This window comes from Rousettus aegyptiacus, unplaced genomic scaffold, assembly GCF_014176215.1.
Source record: "Rousettus aegyptiacus isolate mRouAeg1 unplaced genomic scaffold, mRouAeg1.p scaffold_m13_p_3, whole genome shotgun sequence".
Classification (NCBI taxonomy): Eukaryota; Metazoa; Chordata; class Mammalia; order Chiroptera; family Pteropodidae; genus Rousettus; species Rousettus aegyptiacus.
In genome coordinates, this window is record NW_023416306.1 from 82,201,573 (window position 1) to 82,221,235 (window position 19,663).

At 45.4% G+C, this 19,663-nt stretch overlaps 1 protein-coding gene and 1 long non-coding RNA gene across 3 annotated transcripts; one reads left to right on the forward strand and one right to left on the reverse strand.

Annotated features, from left to right (window-relative positions):
• Positions 1–2,430: 2,430 nt before the first annotated feature.
• Positions 2,431–4,255, reverse strand: LOC118600367. The gene is made up of 2 exons (XR_004949968.1): positions 3,010–4,255; positions 2,431–2,622 (listed from the first exon to the last, which is right to left on the reverse strand). It is a non-coding gene; the product is annotated as an uncharacterized LOC118600367 (long non-coding RNA).
• A 104-nt stretch (positions 4,256–4,359) lies between these two features.
• Positions 4,360–17,670, forward strand: LOC107510542 (ubiquitin-like protein 7). 2 transcript variants are annotated; one of them, XM_036217576.1, is made up of 11 exons: positions 4,360–4,462; positions 5,768–5,980; positions 6,773–6,892; positions 10,294–10,376; positions 11,169–11,253; positions 11,798–11,855; positions 12,522–12,655; positions 12,915–12,964; positions 13,227–13,394; positions 13,930–14,052; positions 16,589–17,670. In XM_036217576.1, exons 2-11 carry the CDS (start codon positions 5,797–5,799, stop codon positions 16,724–16,726), a joined length of 1,143 nt encoding a protein of 380 aa, XP_036073469.1. In that variant the 5' UTR covers positions 4,360–4,462; positions 5,768–5,796; the 3' UTR covers positions 16,727–17,670. The 2 variants fall into 2 exon arrangements, with proteins under 2 accessions (XP_036073469.1, XP_036073470.1); XM_036217577.1 differs by lacking the exon at positions 16,589–17,670 and adding an exon at positions 15,097–16,254.
• Positions 17,671–19,663: the final 1,993 nt, after the last annotated feature.

A 19,663-nucleotide genomic window follows, 5' to 3' on the forward strand; every position in this document is an offset into this window, starting at 1 on the left:
CATTCTGCAACTCTGTGCCTTTTTATTGGTGAGTTCAGTCCATTTACATTTAGGGTGATTATTGAAATATGAGGTCTTCTTATAGCCATTTTATCGTTTGCTTTCTGGTAGCTCAGTGTTTCCACTGCTTCCCTGTCTTCGTGTTTCTGTTTTCTTTATTTCGGTTGGCTTTTGTGGATTTTCTCTCTGGTTCTTCTTGTTTTACGTTGTATACTTTAGTTCTGATCTTTGGTTTGTGGTTACCATTAAGATTATGTAAATGTGAGTTATATATGTACAGTTGTCCATTTTATACTGCATGTGGCTTATCTCCATTTCCCTTTGCAAATTTGGATCTTTGAATCCTCCCCTTTTCAGTCATCGTTTTCTAAAATCGTCCCTATGTATGCTCAATGTTCATTATTATCTTGCTATAGCGATTTTCTTCTTATTGTTTAAGTTTATAATGCCCTGTTCTTAGTAAGGTTTACATTCCTCTGCTCCTATTTGCCTGACAGTCACTTTACTCCTAATTATGTATATATATTTTTTGTCATTTTGTTTTAGGTGATCTGATCACTTTCAGTATTTCATATAGTGCTGTCTTCGTAGTGGAGAATTCCCTCAAATTTTGTATGTCTGGAAATGTCTTAATTTTTCCTTCATATCTAAGGGAGAGCTTAACTGGATACATTATTCTACGGTGGCAGTTCCTTTCACTTACTAGTTTAAATGTTTGATTTCATTCCTTCTGGCTTGTAATGTTTGTGCTGAGAAGTCCGAGGATAATCTAATGAGTTTTCCTTTATAAGTTACTGTTTTCTTCTCCCTGGCTGCCATGAGAATTCTGTCTTTGTTGTCAATTATTGATAACTTTAATACAGTGTGTCTTGGTGAAGGTCTTTTTGGGTTGAGACAAATGTGTGTTCTGTTTACTTCTTGAATTCTAAGCTTCAGCTCATCCCTTAGATGTGGGAAATTCTCACCCACTATTTGTCTGAAAATGCTTTCTACTCTCTGCTCTGTTACCTCGCCTGCGATAATTCCCATTATCCTTATGTTTCCTCTCCTAATAGTATCAGCTCGTTTTTGTATTTCTCTTTCATTATTTTTCATTCTTCGTTTTCTCTCTTCTTACTTCTGATTTATTTCTAGATTTCTGTTTATGATATCACTGCTCCTTTCCTCCATTTGGTCTACTCTATTTTCCAAGTTTGCTATTTCATTTTTCAACTCTTGCAGAGTGTTTTTTATCTCCAGAAGTTTTATTTGATTCTTTTTAAGGTTTTCGATTTCCTTGCTCCGCTCATGTTGCTGTTTTTTTTTCAGTTCCTGAAATTGTTGATATGACTTGTTTTGGAACTCACTGAGTTTTTCAGAAGTACCATCCTGAATTCTCTGTCTTTAAGTTGCATATTTTCATGTCTGTAAGCTTACTTTCTGGAGATTTTTCTCTTTCTTTCTGAGATACTTTGTCACCTTGGTTGTTCATGGTGTTTAATGGACTATTTATCCACCTGGGCATTAATGGAAGTGTATTCTGCTGTTTTTCCAGAGTGATGGTTTATTATATAAACGTCTCTCCTTAGTCTGTAGCAAGGAGGAGCTTTTCTTTTGATTTCCAGTAGGCGGTATCTAAGCCTCTTGGATTCCTGCTTTATATAAAGCTTTAATAATGCCTTTTTAATTTTCCTGTAGATATTTAATCTTGCTCGCTACCCTCAGTTTCAGTCCTTGTCAGTGTCAGCAACAGTCTCAGCAGCATTTGCTCAGATTCCCCTGGGGCTCAGTGGTGATGGTCTTGGAGGGTATGGGGTGAGGGGCCTTCTGGGTTGTGAGTTGAGGGCTGTGTTTCAGCATTGGTTTTGCAACTACAGCTGGTAAAAATCAACTGTTTTTTCTCTGTGGTCCCGTCCTGCTGCTCTGCTTTCTGCCCTGATGACTGGGCCCTGCCGCCAGCTGCGTGGAACTCAGGCAGGGCTGTACAGGCAAGTGGTCGCACTTTCTTCTCTCCCCCTCCTCCTGTAGGGAGGTCTGGTGGCTGTGAGAGACAACTTATTTGTTTCTTCTTGTCCATCACCTGACACCCAGGGTTCTGACCTGAGGTAGCTCTTATGCGCTGATTCCCTGCTCAGACATGCTGGTGTGTAGTTTGGGTGTTTTTTTGTTGAGTTTTAGATGTTCAGCTTATTGTTGTTTCAAGGAGAGAGATCTGGGGACATCTCTCACTCTGCCATCTTTCCGCAGAGTCCTTATCAGAATTCTTAAGCTGACTCTTACATTGCAGCAAACACATTCAGGAAGATTCTGGAATTTGTTAGCTCAAGTAAACCTGAGTAGTGGTAGTGTTACCAGCGAGTGAGGATACTCTCCTGATGCATTGGGATCCTCTCCCGGAGTGTTGTCCAAGTTCTTGATGTCTCAAACAAAGAATTGAGCGAGACACCAAAATACAGCAGAAAAGAAAAGCTTTATTAGAAGGGAAAGTACACTATCCGACATAGAAGTGGGCCTGAGTAAGAGAAGCATGGCTCAAAAGCATGATTTTTATACATGTATTACTTTACATATTTGCTTGTAGCAGGAGTATTTACAGATGATTTTCATTTGCCATCTTGTTAGACCCAGATATCCATATTAATTCTATAAACAGAAAAAAGTTATTTTAAAAATGCAAATGTACATTCTTATCATTTGTTTTCCAATAGTTACTGATTGGCCTGAATAATCTCTTGAAAGTTTATTTAATAATTGTCTACTACTGTCTCATAGACAGTTGATGAGAGTATCAATGTTTCCAAATGTGAACTATCTGAAGGACAGGGCCAGGACATTTTTGTTTTTACTGCTTCTCTGGTCACCCATCTTTGTTTTGTGTCTAGGCTTCTAATTTTCTGTAGAATCTGAACATTGCAATGACTTGGAATTTAGGCTTACCTCCTCTCCTGGGAGCAACAAGCTAGAGTAAGACAGCCATATTTAGTAGATAGTTTTGGCCTGAATTATTCATGCAACACATTTATTGCTCACCTACTATGTGCCACGCCCTGGTCAGCTGCTGAAAATAAAGTGAAGTACAAGATAGTCATTGTTTATTCCTCCTGTAGAGAGTATAATGAAATCAGTCAAAATGAGAAATTCACCAGCACCTATTTCAGATCCACTCTGAGGAAAACAAAATAAAGACAGGGTTCCCTGCTTTCTCCTGCAGGCAGTTAAGGCACAATAATGAATAAAGTTTAACATAACACTAAATTATGGGGTTCAGGTAGAAGTACCTAAGTAGATAGGAAGGAGCCTAGAGAGGACTGGATAGTTAAGATTTCTGAAAGGGCGGGTTTATCTAAAGGTGAGTAGGATGGGGAAGGGGGCACTTTTAGGACAGCCACGAGGAACCTGAACTTGAGCTTGAAGACAGAGTGACAGATATTATGAAACTCTCCACATAACAGAGCAGCAAAGGAGTGACTGGCCTCCAGTGATAGGCCTTCCAGACCATAGTTTGTCTGCTCTCCTCAATCAAGCTATCCTGCTCAGTTGTTTCCCTAGTCCCAAGCAATACACTGGGATGTTCAAGTTATGCTTTTACATTTGGGCACACAGGATCAGCCTTTAGCTACTGTGATCTACTTCATTATTTTCTTATATTCACTTATTTCCTTGAGTAGAGTTCAATCAGAAATATCCCCTCTTCAATATTTAGCTAATTCTAACTTTTGTGCAAACATAATCCAATTCTAACTGGGTAGCTAAAATATATAGTTCTCTTTGAGGATTCAATGGAAATTCCCCGCCCCAAACTGATCCTATAAATGACTTTTACGTAAACACACCACTGAACGTTGGGGGCACTGAACGTTGGGGGCGTACCAGCACCAGACTTGGTGGATAGTCATCCTTTGCCCGCATAGGTACGTTCGCCGTGAGAAATCTGTGGAGCACAAAGAGGCGGACTTCACTCAAGGGCACCCGATTTCACGGTGAGGACTGCAAGGGCATGTCTGAAGAAGCCACTAAGGAAAAGACCCTCCACAGAGACAAGGGTCGGAGCGGGAAGGGATCGAGGTCCGCGATCTGGCTGAGGGCCGGGCAGTCCGCGTTCCCACGTGCTGTAACAACGCAGCGTGACCGACGGACTCTGCATGCTTCCCAGGATGGCGCGGGAGTCTCACAGAGCTGTACACGCCACACCTGGCCTCTCTCGCGACTCGAGCCCTGGAAATACTGTCATTAAATAGGACTCCCCTGCTAGAGCACTGAGAGGCCCAAGCCCGGGTGTTTCAAATAGCTCAGGAACCACGCCCTCCCCGGAAACGGAAGTTTGCAACTAGCGCCGCATGCTGGCCGACTATTAACTAGGGGCGGAGCAGCAGCGGGAACTGCAATTCCCAGAATGCAGCGCGGAGTGTTCGGTTTCCGGCGAGAGGACCGGAGTGAGCGTTTACACCGGCGGCTCTGCGGCCGGGTTCCTTCCGCGGGACGGGTGAGGGCGCTTGGGGCCCCGGCCGCGTGGGCTCGGCCCGTATCGACTAGTTAGCTGGTCCCATGGGAGTGGTGGGGTCGTCGCCAAAGAGATAGTGTCGCTCCCCACTACTAGCTATCTCTGACCTTGGGCCCGTGACTTCACCTTTCTGAGTCTCGGTTCCACGGTCTGTAATATGTGGATGATAATGCCTGCCTCAGGGAACGAGTGTGAGGATTAAATGAGATATGAAAAGACCCATTTCCTCCCCTGTCATGAACCTGGAGATGGGAGATACCTTGAGGATGGCTTAGGGTCCGTTGGGCAGCCTCAACCTCACAGCCTTTCTATCCTCATCCCTACTGGAGGCCTCTGCAAGCAAGGACATGATCATAACAAGAGCTTGTCTTGCCTTGCAGGATTCTTTTGCTCTCAGAATTTCTGATTCTTTTTCTGAACACCCATATGTGCCAGACACTGGAGCAATAAAGGGAAAAAATGCTAGTCTTTGTTTTCAAGGACCTCCAAGAATGGGATGGGATGAGATTGGGAATAAATAGTTATTTGTAACCCTTTGCCGTGAAGGAATGTGAGAACAAGCAGAGGAAAGAGGGAGGGGACAGAGGAGGTGGTATTTGGCTTGGTCTTGGTAGGAGTTTGCCAAGTTTTGCTAAGAGGCCAAAGAGGGAAGAGGAATTACAGGCAGAGTTAACAAATGAGGGAGGTGTAAAGTGGGGGAGCTTTGTTTGAATGGAGGTTTAGTAGGGGTGGCAAGAAGACTGGCAGAGGGAACAGATGTGAATGTATTTGTTAGCCAGGCTGTGGAGTTTAGGCTTATTCATAGAAGTAGTTTGGAGTCTTGGAAGTGTTCTAAGTAGAGTGACTTGATCAGATCTATTTTAAAATGATGAGTTGGGTGGCAGCATGGATGTTTGATAGGGAAAAGCAAGAGTCAGGGAACTTGTTATAAAGCTCTTGTATAGTTCAAGCAAGAGTTGATGAAGAAAATCAAATGAATGTACGTAAGGGAGAGAGGGTTAGATGATCTCATTTGAACATCACAAAGTTCTTATTAGGTGGGATGGTGTTTTTACACCTTTAAAGATGGAGAAACTGAGGCCTAGAGAGCTGAAGTTCCTTGTTGTCCATCATTGGATGAGTAAAAGAGAAGACCTCAGATAGTAGTTCTGGCCTTCTGATGCTATATCCTGCGCTTTTCCAGCAGCGTCACATAGAATTGTCTCTCATTCAACCTCCTGGTGGGGTGGGGTGGAGTAGGGTGGCTGTCTGTATTCGAACCACAAAGGCTGCTATGTTCCTTTACAGGGAGAAAGAGAGAGCGCGAAAGAGAGAGGATGTCTCTCTCAGATTGGCACTTGGCGGTGAAACTGGCTGACCAGCCACTTGCCCCAAAGTCTATTCTTCGGTTGCCAGAGACAGAGCTGGGAGAATACTCACTGGGGGGCTACAGTATTTCATTTCTGAAGCAGCTCATTGCTGGCAAACTCCAGGAGTCAGTTCCGGACCCTGAGCTGATTGGTGAGTCTGTAGTTTTGAGATGGGCTGCTGCTCTGATCTCTTTTGAGGAGGATAGTAAAAGAATTTCAAGGGCAAATTAAGAATTTAGGATTTGTTGCTTCATAATATTAACACTCCAGGGGAGTGAATGTTGTTGGGTTAAAAGAAACACAAATCATATAATAAAACTATTGGTTGCCATTACAGTAGTGCATTATACTGAACTACTTTATCAAAGTTCCTTAACTATGACGTTGTTGAATTCTTTCTCTGAAAGAGCAAGAATTTGGGGTAGGATAGGGAAGGAGGAGCTGGTCAAAGAAAGCCCCCCAGTATATGGCATTTCGAGATGGGTCTTAAGGGATAATTAAAAGGATTTTTGTCTGCTTGGTTGTTCGGTTAGATAGAAGGCAGTAAAAAAGGAAAGGAAGATGGCAAGGGCATTCTAGAAGGAGAAAAGGGAATTAAATATAACAATTAAGTTATAAAGATAATTTATAATAGCTAAGGGATACAACTGGCAAAAAGTGTGTTTTCAGTCATAAAAACACTGGGCTCATTTTTTTTGCTGTCGCATTTTCCCATTTAAATTGAGCAATCTTAACAAGCTTTAGAGTTTTCTTATACATTCTGTATTTTATGAGTTTATACTTGCTAACAATTGCTATTAAAATGTATTTTTTAAATAAGTGTACTTTTTAAAGCCTATATCATTCTACAGCTATCTGTCTAATCAAGATAAGGCTCCTAGGGGACAGAAACCATCTAAATTATTTTGAGGAGTAAAATATAAATGGACAATTCTTATTTTAGATCTGATCTACTGTGGTCGGAAACTGAAAGATGACCAGACCCTTGACTTCTATGGCATTCAACCTGGGTCCACAGTCCATGTTCTGCGTAAGTCCTGGCCTGAGCCTGATCAGAAACCAGGTGAGTGAGGGTTGGCCTTACTCAGGCAGGCAGAGCTTCTGTAGTATCTATAAGGGAAGGGTCTGTGGGTTTTTGAGGCAGAGGCCCGGGTGGATGGACCAAAGGAGTGATTTACTGAAATGGTAGTAGAAGATATCTTTATTACTTATTACGTTAGATCACATAAATAAGCAAAATGCAATTTTGATATTCTCTCTGCCAACACCATTAATGAATGGTGATTTTTTTCTCTTACTTTTTAAGTTCATTATCCAATGTTTTAATGGGGTGGGAAGTATGTGTCTATTTAAATCCCTTTAGGTTAACAGTTTATTTCTCGGTGAACTTTTTATCTTGTTATTGTTGTTACTGTCCTCATTAGAAAAAAGCGGGGATTCCTCGCACTCTTAATGCTGTTGTTTTTTTTCTTGCTAGCAAATCTGGCAAACTGCTTCAGGTGGTGGTGACTTGTTCAGTCAGCTCATTCGTCCTGCTATACTCATCATTTATTTTCCTGAAGCTTGAAAATATTAGAACAGTGTTAAAGTAGCTCTTGGAGAAAACATACAAAGCTTCTAATGCCTTTTCGATTTATTAATAAAAGGTGCTGCTTGGACTTGATAATTTAAATTCTGCATCTGTGTTTTAAAAGCCTCCCCAAGGGTGAAGCTAGGCTATATAAAAGATAAGCTTTGTTAAACTGGCAGTTTGACACTTTTATAATGTTCATGATTGCTATAACTGGTTGTCAGATTGAAATTTATCCTCGTTTCAGTTCTAAACATAAAGGAGAAAAAGATCTTTTGTACTCTGATGGGAAGTGAGAAAGAGAAACACTGATATTCAAGGATTGGCCTGGCTCTCATCTAGGCCTTGGAACATGAGCAGTTTCACAGATCACCAGCATCTATGCTGCTCAGAGACTGTAATGAATCAAGACAAGAACAAGAACCTTCTCGTTTCCGAACAGAGACAATAACCTGAACGTTGTCTAAACCACAAAAAGACCAAATATTCCCCTCTCCTGGCTATTATGAGTGACTGCTGCATCTTTCTAATTATATCTTTGCCATGCTCTAGTTTTCCTTCTACATAACAGTTATTAAGATACCTATAAGATCAACCCACTTCCTGATAGTATCCAATCCAAAGCAAAACCCCACTTCTTTAAACTTCCCCCAAGTCACCCAGCCAAAGTCCAAATCACGTAAGGCCTTTCTAACACCCTCTTATTGAGATGCTTCCGGAATCTGTGATGTGCATTCTTCTCTGTAAGGAGCAGTAGATCTAACTTGTGCATTTGTGAGTGAGCCCCTCCCATCTTTGGCTAGAGGGCATTAACAGAAGGAAAGTAACATTTGTTGTTTGTCCCAGCCAGATTGTTTCTCCTTGATATCTCATTTAGTCATTACAGTGGCCCTGCAGGATAAGTAACATTAGCATTTTATAGATGGAGAAAAAGAGGGTTAGAAAGGTATTTATTCAAGGTCACCTACTTAGAAAATGAATGCAAAAGCTGGGAGGTAAATCCAGGTTTTCCTGGCTCACACGCCCTTGTCTTTTCACTGGGCTAGCTGCCTCCCACTTCCAAAGGGTAAGATTGGCTCAAAGGTGTTAATAGAGACAACAATAATTCTTAGCTGCTTATCAGCTTAAGATATTTCCTCCCTCCTTCTACCTGGAGATTTATTTTTGAAACAGATGGATTTTTTATTGGGAGGTGAAAATAAATTTCTAGATTTGAAAAGAAACTGTGTCGTGAGGGCATCTTAGGTATTCTGTCCTTGAGTGTTCTTCCAAAAGGAAGCACATTCTTGATCTCCCACTAGATTAGTGCCTGTAGGAGGCAAATCTGTCAGACCTTCCCTACCCACCTGGATCCCTTTGGTAGTTCTCCATGGAGGGTTGCAGATCCCTTTAGGGTCTTCCTTAGCTTGCTATTTGAGCAGGGATGTGTACCCTAAGCTCCAACCACACACACAAAAAATACTTGCTGATCCTTCAAAGCAACTTATTTTAGATTTCCATGCCTTTACAAGTTCTTGCTTAAGCTTGGGCTACCTTCTCTCTCTAGTAAACATCTGCCCTACCTTAAATAGCTTCTCAAAGGGTCTCCCCTGGGAGACAGCTCTGTGTCCTAGCTCTCCCTCTTAGTAGTAGCTGTCCACCTATTCCTAGCATTCTAGCTGGGATCAACATCTCTGCTGAGGTCCTCAGCATGGTATTTTGTAATTGTATAGTTTTTGTTTGATTTAATCTTATTTCTCCTGTTGTCCTAAGAGTTCCTCTATTTTTCACTTCCCTGTGCTTTGCCCAAAACCAGGGATGGAATAAATGTTTGTTGCATAGTACATGTTCGTTGAATGAATACATTAGGTAATTTGCTTAAGGTGAATATTTTTCAAAAGAGACAACCCTCACAACTAGAGCTATAGGTAAGGATGTGGTTCTGCACAGAACCACAGAGGTGCCATTCACCTTGCTTTGGGAGTTGGACAGTACACAGTCTAGACAATCACAAGTAGACGTCCTAGGTGAGGGTAACTGCACTTTTAAAAGTGTGACCCAGGGTGAACTTCCTGCCTATTCTCCCTTCCTTTACTTTATCCACATTTCTTCACTTATGAAATGGGCCGATGTCCCAGTAGTCAGGCAACCAAGTAAAACTAAGACAGCTGCTAAACTTGCCCATTTATATGAATCATAGTGTCCAAAGATCAAAAGGGAGCTTTGAGTCTCAGTGAAACACTTGGTATCAAGTATGTGAAGAAAGTTGTTAAGAACCCCCGAAGCACAGTGTGTTTTCTTGGTCCCTCTTGTGTTTTTTTGTTTTGTTTGTTTTTAATTCAAAGTAATATTAAAGAAGTCTGAAAGAAAATATCAAAGAGAAAACAATTACCCTGGATTCTGTCACCCGACTAAATACTGTTCTTTCCTTTGTCCTGTCCAGACTTGAACCCCAGGCAAACTGACACATTTATGTAATTTTATTAGAGAATGCACATACAACTTTGTGTTCTGTTTCTTTTAACATGTTGTGTCAGTGTAGCTCCATATTGTTCAGATGACTTACAGCACTTAATATTTTAAATCACTGCAAACAAATATGCTGAGTTGGTTATACCTTCCTCCTTTCAAATAAGAAGTCTAGAATTCCTGCAGTGGGATGTTGATCAGAGCAACTTCTTTCATGTGGTAATATTTCCCTTTGCTGGAACTTGACTTTGATCATCTACTGAAGATGCTTAAAAGAGAACGCAGTTTTCATACCTGTTTGTAAATGGGTTTTTCTCAGTGGGCACTCACAGTCTCAGTGGGGTGATGAGGGACCCCACTGCACCTGGACACATGCTGAAATGATACTGTGTGTCTGCAGCAGGTGTAGGGCCCAGGCTGTAGGTAACCGACTGTCTTGTCTGCAGAACCTGTGGACAAAGTGGCTGCCCTGAGGGAGTTCCGGGTGCTGCACACTGCCCTGCACAGCAGCTCCTCCTACAGGGAGGCGGTGAGTGTGTGCCGCGGCCCCCTGCCCTAAGACTTGCCAGGCCTGCAGGAGAAAGTGTGAATGCTGGAGAGTGGTATACGGTGGGGATTGGGAGCATGTTGCCATAGCTACCAAGAGTTCCCTGGGGAGTTTGCCGTGTCTGCGGGTCTTGGTAGAGCCCTGTCTTCCCCCAAAGAGGCTGTCTCAGCTAGATATTGCTGATTTCCCTCTAATAATAATGATGTAACCTCTCCTAATATTGGCCTCACAGAATGAATATAAATACAGCCGAAAGATCTGCGTACTGTTTCCGCTGGGCTTTATTCTTTGAACTTGGCTGAACTGCTTGCCCACCACTCCTTACCTGGATTTCCTCACTGGGAAATGCACTGATATGTTTCTGTAGGAGAGTTCTCACACAAAATTAATACAGCTGCAAACTTCCCAATATATATATGAATATGAAATTATAATTGTACGGAGATTGAAAAGGACTTTTGGGACCTAGAGTACCTTTGTTATTGGCTTCTAATGAGAGCTTTTATTTTGGAAACATTAAGACTGTAGATGGAGGAAAGACCAGAGATTGAAGGTTTAGTGTGATATTGCTTTTTTAAAAAATTTGTTTGCTTGTCCTCCAGTATAGTCATATCTCAGAGAAGAAAGAGGTTCATCTGTTTCCTGGGGCTATTGTTCCATTGTGGTGGTGTATATGCGAGCACTTAGAGGGAGGAAGTACTTCAGCAGAGTGTAGGTATTTACTGAGTGGATTGAGATGGTTGGAGTGCTCAGCCCTCCCCATTTCTCCTGCAGGTCTTTAAGATGCTCAGCAATAAAGAGTCTCTGGATCAGATTGTCGTGGCCACTCCAGGCCTTAGCAGTGACCCCATTGCTCTTGGTAAGTGCAGGACTGAACTGGAACAAATAGGAGTTTGAGGAGGAGAAACCAGAAGAAGGCAATTACCCTAAAGAGACTCTGACCATCTTTTGAAGAATCACTGCTCTTGTGGGGGAGGGAACAACCAAGATGTGTTCCATATGCCCAGCCCTCCAAGAGCTATCAGCCCCTCAGAGAAATCATGGCCTAACTAACATCATAAATGAGACTATGAGGATGTCAAATGAGGGCAGCAGCCCAAACCACACCATTAGGGAGGACTTCCTGCCTACCTTGATGGAAAAGGAAGAACCCAGAGATATGGGGAAAAGAGCTGGCATGTCAGTACACAGTATGTGACTTAAGTGCAGGGGGAGGTGGTGAGCAGGGAACAAGATGGAGAGCACCGGTTGTGCTGCTTGGTGCTTTGTTCCTCCCACTTTCACAAGGGCTGCTTTGTGATCCTGTGTCTGTGTTGAGCTCGTTGCTCTGAGGTCTAAAGCCCCATCTCTCTCCTGGATCTGGTTAGATTTCCAGTCTTTGAGTTGGGCCCTGTTCTTTTTAGGGGTTCTCCAGGACAAGGACCTCTTTTCTGTCTTCGCGGATCCTAACATGCTTGATACGTAAGTATACATATCTTATTAAAGGGTACCTTATCTTTCCTTATTTGGTTAGGCCAGAAGTCTTAATTGTCACCTTGGCTTCTGCTCTTGGAGCCCAGTCCTCGTCTACTTCCAAGTCTACCTTCTGAATATGTCAGGAGGTGAGAAAGAACGGAGTGCTCTGGGGGAATGACAAACCAGAGCATGTGGAGCTGTGGAGGTGAAGGGAAGTGGCCTGTGAGCCAGGCTCAGTTTATCTCTCATTCAGTAGCTATGAAGGAGCCTTTGAAGGATGTGAAGCAGGTATGTAGATCCCTATTTTAGAGTTAGAGGGACAGCAGAGGTTGTGTCTCTTACTTTGCACGTGAAGGAAACAGCTCCACCCCACCCCCTAGGAAGGCAAGTAGTGATGGAGTTGAGAACAGAGACTGACCTTTGAGCCTCCCAGGCTGTCCTGTCCCATTATACCAAGGAAAAGGATTTATCTGCAGTGGATCTCAGGACTGAAGGCCTTGCCACTGTTGCTTGTGGCAGAGCAGCAGGAAGACAAAGCCAACTGGAGGGAGGTGCTGAACTGAGGGAATTAAGGTCAGGCACGGATGGCTTGATAGTTGTGAGGGGCACCAGACTCCTGTCATGGCAAAGGTATTCTTATTCACCCTGGATTTCTTTCTCCTCTTCCTCCAGGTTGGTACCTGCTCACCCAGCGCTAGTCAATGCTATTGTCTTGGTTCTGCATTCTGTGGCAGGCAGCACCCCACTACCAGGGACTGACAATTCTTCCCGGAGCATGCCTTCCAGCTCTTACCGGGACATGCCAGGTAACTCCCAGGAGAACATAATGGAGGCCCCCACAGGACCTGGCAGTGGCCCAGGAAATGCTTTACTCAGCAGCTATGTATAGCGCTGGCAGAGGGTGTTCCTCGGGAACTCTCGGTTTGAGTCAGGGAGTGCATCTGTCCTGTAATTTTCCAAGGGGAGAGATGAAAATATGAATTTGGAAAGTATCTGAGCTGAGATTCTGGAGCTATGCCTGTGCCTTCCTGTTCTTCCTCCTGAAATCTGTTCTCCCTCCTCCAGGTGGCTTCCTGTTTGAAGGGCTCTCTGATGATGAGGATGACTTTCACCCAGTAAGTGGCCTGGCTGCCTACTGGCCTCCGCACCATTTGGGGAACGTGGTGCCAGGGAGGTGCCCCTCCCTGGGACCTGGCGTGTCCAAGCTGGGAGGTGGTCACAGGCCCTTTGGTGGCCAAGTCTGCGTCATAAGTATTGCTTTCTGAACCTGGCAGCTTGGGGAGTCTCCCCAAGAACTGTACCTGGAGCAGCAGGGGTGGTGTTCTCTGGAACCATCACAGGGCCACTCCCCTGATTCCGGGTGCCTCCCTTCTCCAGAGCGCCAGGTCCACACCCTCTAGCAGCACACCCAGCTCCCGTCCAGCCTCCCTGGGGTACAGTGGAGCTGCCGGACCTCGGCCCATCACCCAGAGCGAGCTGGCCACTGCCCTGGCCTTGGCCAGCACTCCGGAGAGCAGCTCTCACACACCGACTCCTGGCACCCAGGTATGGACAGAGGGCGGAAGAGGCTCCCCAGCGGTAGAATGGGTTTGCCCCTGCTGACCCTGCTGCTGGGTCTTGTTTGAGCTGAACTCTGCCTGGTTCCTGGCGGGTTCCTTTCTGCGCCTGCGGCTGGGCTGGGGCGACTTCCCCCTCACTTGCCTTTAGGGCTCAGAAGTCTGGAGTGCCGCACAGTCCTGATCGATTCCTCCTCCTGGTAGTTCAGGAGAACCTTCCCTCACATAAAGTGCGCTTCCTCATCCCTGACAGGGCCCGGGCCTCACAGGCTTAAGAACTCCCAGTGATGGTCGCTGCAACTCCCAAGGCCGTCACTTCCAGTGCTGGGGTCCTAGGCTAGGTCGGGGTCTGATTCCATTTCCCTGGAGCGGAAGAGAATGGAGCCGTTGTCTCATGCAGGCCCCTGTTGGGACACAGTCGTTGGGCGCCCCAGGGACACAGTGGGGGTGATGTGACGGCAGCGGGTGTGTGCTGGGAGGTTGAGATGACTCTGAGAGCAGCCCTGACCACTGTTTGTCTCTAGGGCCATTCCTCGGGGACCTCCCCAATGTCCTCCGGTGTCCAGTCAGGGACGCCCATCACCAATGATCTCTTCAGCCAAGCCCTACAGCATGCCCTGCAGGCCTCTGGGCAACCCAGCCTTCAGGTCAGTCTTCCCTACTCCTGGTGTTTATGCGGCTTTCCCAGTTAGGTTTCCTTGGATAGCGAGCTCTTTTCCTGCTCTCTGGAGGGCCTTTCCACTGGGAATGCTGGGTCATGGCAGTAGAACAGGAGGACGCTCCCAGCAAAGGCAGTTGTCCCTTCCACCTTCTGTATCCAGTGACCATGGCCTGACCCCACTGACCTCCCGGCTTGGATACCTGTGGCAGTTTTGGTCAATTCATGCATTCCATGTCCATTGCCTGAGCACTGACCATCTATCTACTAGGCCTGGGTCCAGGTCCTGGGGTAGAGACAAGCCATCCTCATCTCTGCCACAGGGGGGCTCAGGCAGTTACTGCACTGGAGGAGCAACAGGGTGAGAAGCCCTGCCCAGGCTTGACATGAGGGCCTAGGTCGGGCAAAACTTTTCTGAGGAAGGATTGTTTAAGCTGATTGTCAAAAGAATTAGTTAGAGGTTATTCAGGCAGGGAAGGGGGCGTTTGGGGTGGAGGGATGGTATCCAGGCAGAGGCAACTACCCGCTTGAGCGAGTGTGTGGAGGTACATGTGACATACTCAGAACTACAAGGCCCGAAGGCGGCGTCCTCGTGGATAAGATCCTGAGATGGAGCCAAGACTACAAGAGAGGCTGAGGGTTTAGAGAACAAATTTTGAAAGTTCATTTAATAAAAAAAAAAAAAAAAAATGGAAAATTTTAGTGTAAGGTCAAAAGAAAAGGCACAAATTACTCGATGTCTAAAGTTCAAAAGACTACTTTCTCCTGCTATACGTATAGACACACACACACGTACACACATGTACACACGTGTACGAACAGGCCTTAAGCAGAGGCCTGAGTGTGGGGGCCTGGAGTACCTGGGTAAAGAGATTAGACTTGATCCAGCAGTCATAGGGAGCCATGGAAGGTTTTAAGCAGGGAGCGACACCATCTGGTCACCTTAGCAGCTAAGTGGAAGACCCAAGGGATCAGGTTTTATTGCAGGACTCTGTGTGCAGCTGTCTGCTTCACTGTTTCCTTTGCTCCACAGTAAACCTGGGGATGAGCGTCATGTCTGGAACCTGCTCAGGGTCAATAAGCCAGGAAGTGGTAGAGACAGGGCTGAAGCCTGTGTGATTTTGTCTATGCCGTGTGGCCCAGGTGGGCAGTGTGGAACGGGAGCAGGATCTGTGGACAGCTTTTTTTTTTTTCCGTTCCTTTATCTTCCCCAGCTAGAAACCTATTCACCCTCCTCTCCAGCTCTGGAGCTTTCACTGGCCTCGTCTGGCCTGTAAACTGAGCCTGAGTTGGTTTGTGTGGGTTTTTAAAGCCTTTCACATTCTCACTCTTACCTGCCTGCCTCCCTGAATTTGTGTTTCTTCTCCACTGCCTTCTCTTTCCCACAGTTTGAACACATCATTTTCCTAAGTTGTGTACTTACCTCCTTCAGGAGATATTAATGAAACTTTGAAAGTATAAAAGAAAATATAAGTTAATTTCCTTGAACCTTTAGAGTTTAGAAGGCCTTTTATAACTTAAAGTCCAAATCCAGGAGTCTTTGTATAAGAGTGGTACTTTTGGAATGCATAAAAGTGAAAATTTATGCATAGCAAAGCGAACCAAACAATAAAAACAGGCAAAGTTTGCATACTAACAACAAACTGGGAAAAATCTGTAATGTATCAGACAATGGGCAAAACCTCTCTGATATGTAGAGATTCTAGCAATTTAGGAGCGACAGCTTCATAGAAAAATGGGCAAAGGCCGTGAACAGACTATTCACAGATATGAAGTACAGATGGCCCTTAAGCTGTGTAATTCCTCGCAGTTCCATTTCTCGGAGTTTATCCCAGAGATGTATATGCGTGAAGAAAATGACATTTGTACAGAGTCAGTCACTGCAGTGTTGTTCCAATAGCAAAAGATTAAAATAGTCCAGTTATGGTACATTTTAGGACATCCATGGGTTGGCATATTATAGTTATTAAAAACTTATTTATGTGCTGGCATAGAGAGATCTCCAGGTACATTGAGCATGTTAAAAAACAAAAGGGTGTGGGATGTAGAAGGGGAATATAAGGAAAGGGTAAATATGGGGATATATGTGTTTGTCTCAAAATAAAATTGCTTATCTGAGACAGGGATGGAAATGGATGGCAGTAAGACTTTTCACCATCATGCCAAAAAATAAAAGTGATTTTGAAATTCATTCCCTTTGCCCCTTTTGCGTTTGTGTGCGCGCGCGCGCATATGTAAAAAAAGTAATTTAATCTTTTGAACTTTAGACATTGAGTAATTTGTGCCTTTTCTTTTGACCTTATATTAATAATTTTCCTTTTTTTTATTGGATAACCTTTTAAAATTTGTTCTCTAAACCTTTAGTCTTTCTTGTAATCTTCCTACAAGCCCTGTGTTCTGTGGAGCTTCCTATCAGCGACTTTGCTGTAGGAACCTACCTTTTTCTCTCCCCTGAGATGATAGACCTAAGTGAGTCTCCGTTGGATCTCAACTAATGGCTTCTGCGTGGTCCTGTCTTTCTGCAGAGCCAGTGGCAGCCCCAGCTGCAGCAGCTCCGTGACATGGGCATTCAGGACGATGAGCTGAGTCTGCGGGCCCTGCAGGCCACTGGGGGGGACATCCAAGCAGCCCTGGAGCTCATCTTTGCCGGAGGAGCCCCGTGAACTCCTCACTCCTTCTGAACCCCCAGAAAACTGCCAAGGCAGCCACCCATGGAAGGCACTCCCGAAGGTGCCCCATCTCTCCTTTCTCCAATACACCTCATGGTTGACCTTTGCTTTGTCCAGTGCTTGGCCTTTCTGGCTGATCCATGCTCATGGAGGCAGTGGAGCAAGCATGGTGTGTGGGTCTTGGTGGCATCAAGGCTAACACCTGGTCCTTGCTTCTGGGCCCTGGGTGGAGAATTTTAGACCCATGTAATGGGATTCTACGTGATGCCCACATTCTCTTTCGAGAGAAGTTTCCAGTGATAGTCCTCAGACCCTTTGGTGCTTTGGGGTCTGGCATCCTCAGGATGTGCCTGAGGCTGGAGCAAGGCTGCTGCCCAATCTCCAGGGTGCCTCCTGTGTTACAGGAATGGCCAGAAGAGGTTTGTGCTTCTGAGGAGTAGCCAGGTGGACTTTCAGAGGAGCAGATAGGGGCAGCTTACCTTCTACATATTCCCCTCCCAAAGGCTTCTAAAAGATTCCTGACCCTCCCCCAGCCTAGTCTTACCAGGCATTCTTAGATGCCTGTTCTGTAATGATGCCAGAATTTAGGCCTCTGAGCTGTGCCAGGAGGCAGGGCCCTCTTTTCTGTCCCGAAGGCGTAAATACAAGAGCAGTTAAATAACAATACTAAACAACACCAACAGGAACAGGGCTCAGCTTTCATATTGAAGAGAGGGCACCAACCCCAAGCTGCTGCTCCATCTGCCTGAGCTCTTGTTCGCCTTGGCATAGTGTTCCCTGCTGTGCTGCAGACGTGTCCAAGTTGAGCGAGTGGGTTTCATGTGCTTTGAGTACTTTGTCGGGAGAAAAATCCTTCCCTTCAGATGATGTTTCTACTAATAGAAAGTTGCTCAGAGGTCTGTTCCTGCCCTATGCCTTTGACAGGTGTTCCATCCACAGCATCTGCAGTCATGGCTATTTGGCTTCTGTTTGTCATCTGGGACAAAAGGTTTACCACTTACAAGGACTACCTACTTCCCTATGTTCCCCAACGGTTACTCCTTAGCCCCCTTTCTGCCCCAAGAGGGAGCACACAGAGCAAGCCTGCTGACTCTGTTCCACTAGCATGGCTTCAGTTAAGGAGACCAGTATGATTCACTTGTCCCTTGACTTGTTCTCTAATTTTAGTCCCCAGCATATCTTGTTGTCTCTGGATGACCTACAGCTTATCAGTGATACTCCTCAAGGGAGATGCTCAGGAGGACGCACCATTTCAGAAATGGCCCGGATAGCACCTTGTTCTTCCTGTAGAAAATGTGAAGCCTCTTTACATTTCCCTCTCAGTCCTAGAATTAATGTTGAGAGGTGTTTGCACTGGCTGAGAAAACTCATATTGAGCCCTCCAGGCTTCTTGGGGCCGGGCCTCTTTGGGCCTCAGTGGGCTGCCTGGAGCCCAGCTACCTCCTTGTGGTTGAGGGCAAAGACCAGGAAGCCCTGTCTTTGAACCCAATGTTTTTAGCTTGCTTATGATGGAAACCCTGGCCAATTCAATCCTCATGGGACTGCCTTGGTCAAATGGGGCTGACACGGCCCTTCTCATCCCCATGATACAGCCAGACTAGAACTGGTTTCCATTCTGTGGCAACTCCCACCCTACCCTCAGGGACTGTCTTCAAAGGGACTGGGTCTCCTTCACTCCCCTGCCCCATTATGCTAAGGGACATTTGAGTAACCCTGCCCTGTCCCTGGAACTGACCCCTAAATCTCAGTTATACTGCTTCCCAGAATTGAGCTGTCCCCACAGTTTCCTTTTCCCTTCTTTGTCAGCTCTTTCCTCCAGGGCCTTGGCAAGTTGGCTTTGCTTCCTGTGGCCATGTTTTAAATAATATATGTTGAGTCTGATAAGTGCCCCCACTGAGCCGGGGGCTTTCCATGGGCCAAGGACTCCTTCCTCACCATTGTCCCCTTCACCCTTTCAACAAACATTCACGTAAACATGTGCCACGTAAACATGACTGGGTCCTTACTTTCACAGAACCATTTTATTGGTAAGACAGACAAACTGAGGTTTATACTAAAGCCTGATGAGAACCTTTCCAGGAAGGTCCTGTAGTCATTGGCTCATAGGAAGGGGAACTAACTTGGGTTAGGGTGTGTGTGCATGCACTTGGAGAAAGCGTCTAAGCCGAGACCTGAAGGGTGAGGAGGAATTGGGCAGGAAGGTATACATGCTGGGTTGGCTGAGTACTGGGAGAACATGGCTTCTATAGCCCTGTGTGTCAAGGCTGTGGGTTGCGAGGTAGACAGAGGTTAGATTATTTTAAGCCATGGAAGGAGTTTGGATTTACTCTAAGGACAGTGGAGAGTCACAGGAGAATTTGAATCAGGGGAGAGAAGTTTGTACTTTAGAAAGGTTGCTCGCTGCTGTGTGTGAATAGTGGGAGAGTGGGCCAAGTTTGAGGGAGAGAGACTAGGAATTGGTGATAGCACATCAAGAGAGATAAATATACTACTATTTGTTCCATTTAGCAAATGGGGAGATTAAGGTTGAAAGGTGAGGTCGTCTGTCCACAGTCTCATGGTTAGGCAGTAGACAAGTTGGTCTTATAAATTCAGGTCTGCCTTACACCAAAGCTGGTACCCTTCCCACTGTTGCCTGTGGCTTCTGAGTGTAAGGAGTGGGGTGGTGCTGGGTCTGAGGATCAGGTAGGCTGAGGAGCTTGGGCTTTGTCATGAGAACTAAAAGCACCCTGTGGGTAGCTTTAGGCTTGGCAGTGGGGGTCTGGACACCTGTGTGTGATAATCTGATAGCTGTGTGGAGCTTGGATTGTGGACAGTGAGGCTGGGAGTGGGAGACGGGCTAGGAGGCTTGCTGCCTTCAGATGGGATGTGGTAGGGGCCTGGACTAGAGCTGCAGCAGGGGAGCTGAGAGGAGAAGAGGGATGTGATATG

Excerpts from the sequence above, each read along its gene's own strand:
- LOC107510542 (XM_036217576.1), top strand. The coding sequence starts at position 5,797 with ATGTCTCTCTCAGATTGGCACTTGGCGGTGAAACTGGCTGACCAGCCA. Across the intron at positions 11,254-11,797 it reads CAGTGACCCCATTGCTCTTG|GGGTTCTCCAGGACAAGGAC; the intron begins GTAAGTGCAGGA and ends TGTTCTTTTTAG. Across the intron at positions 12,656-12,914 it reads CTCTTACCGGGACATGCCAG|GTGGCTTCCTGTTTGAAGGG; the intron begins GTAACTCCCAGG and ends TCCCTCCTCCAG.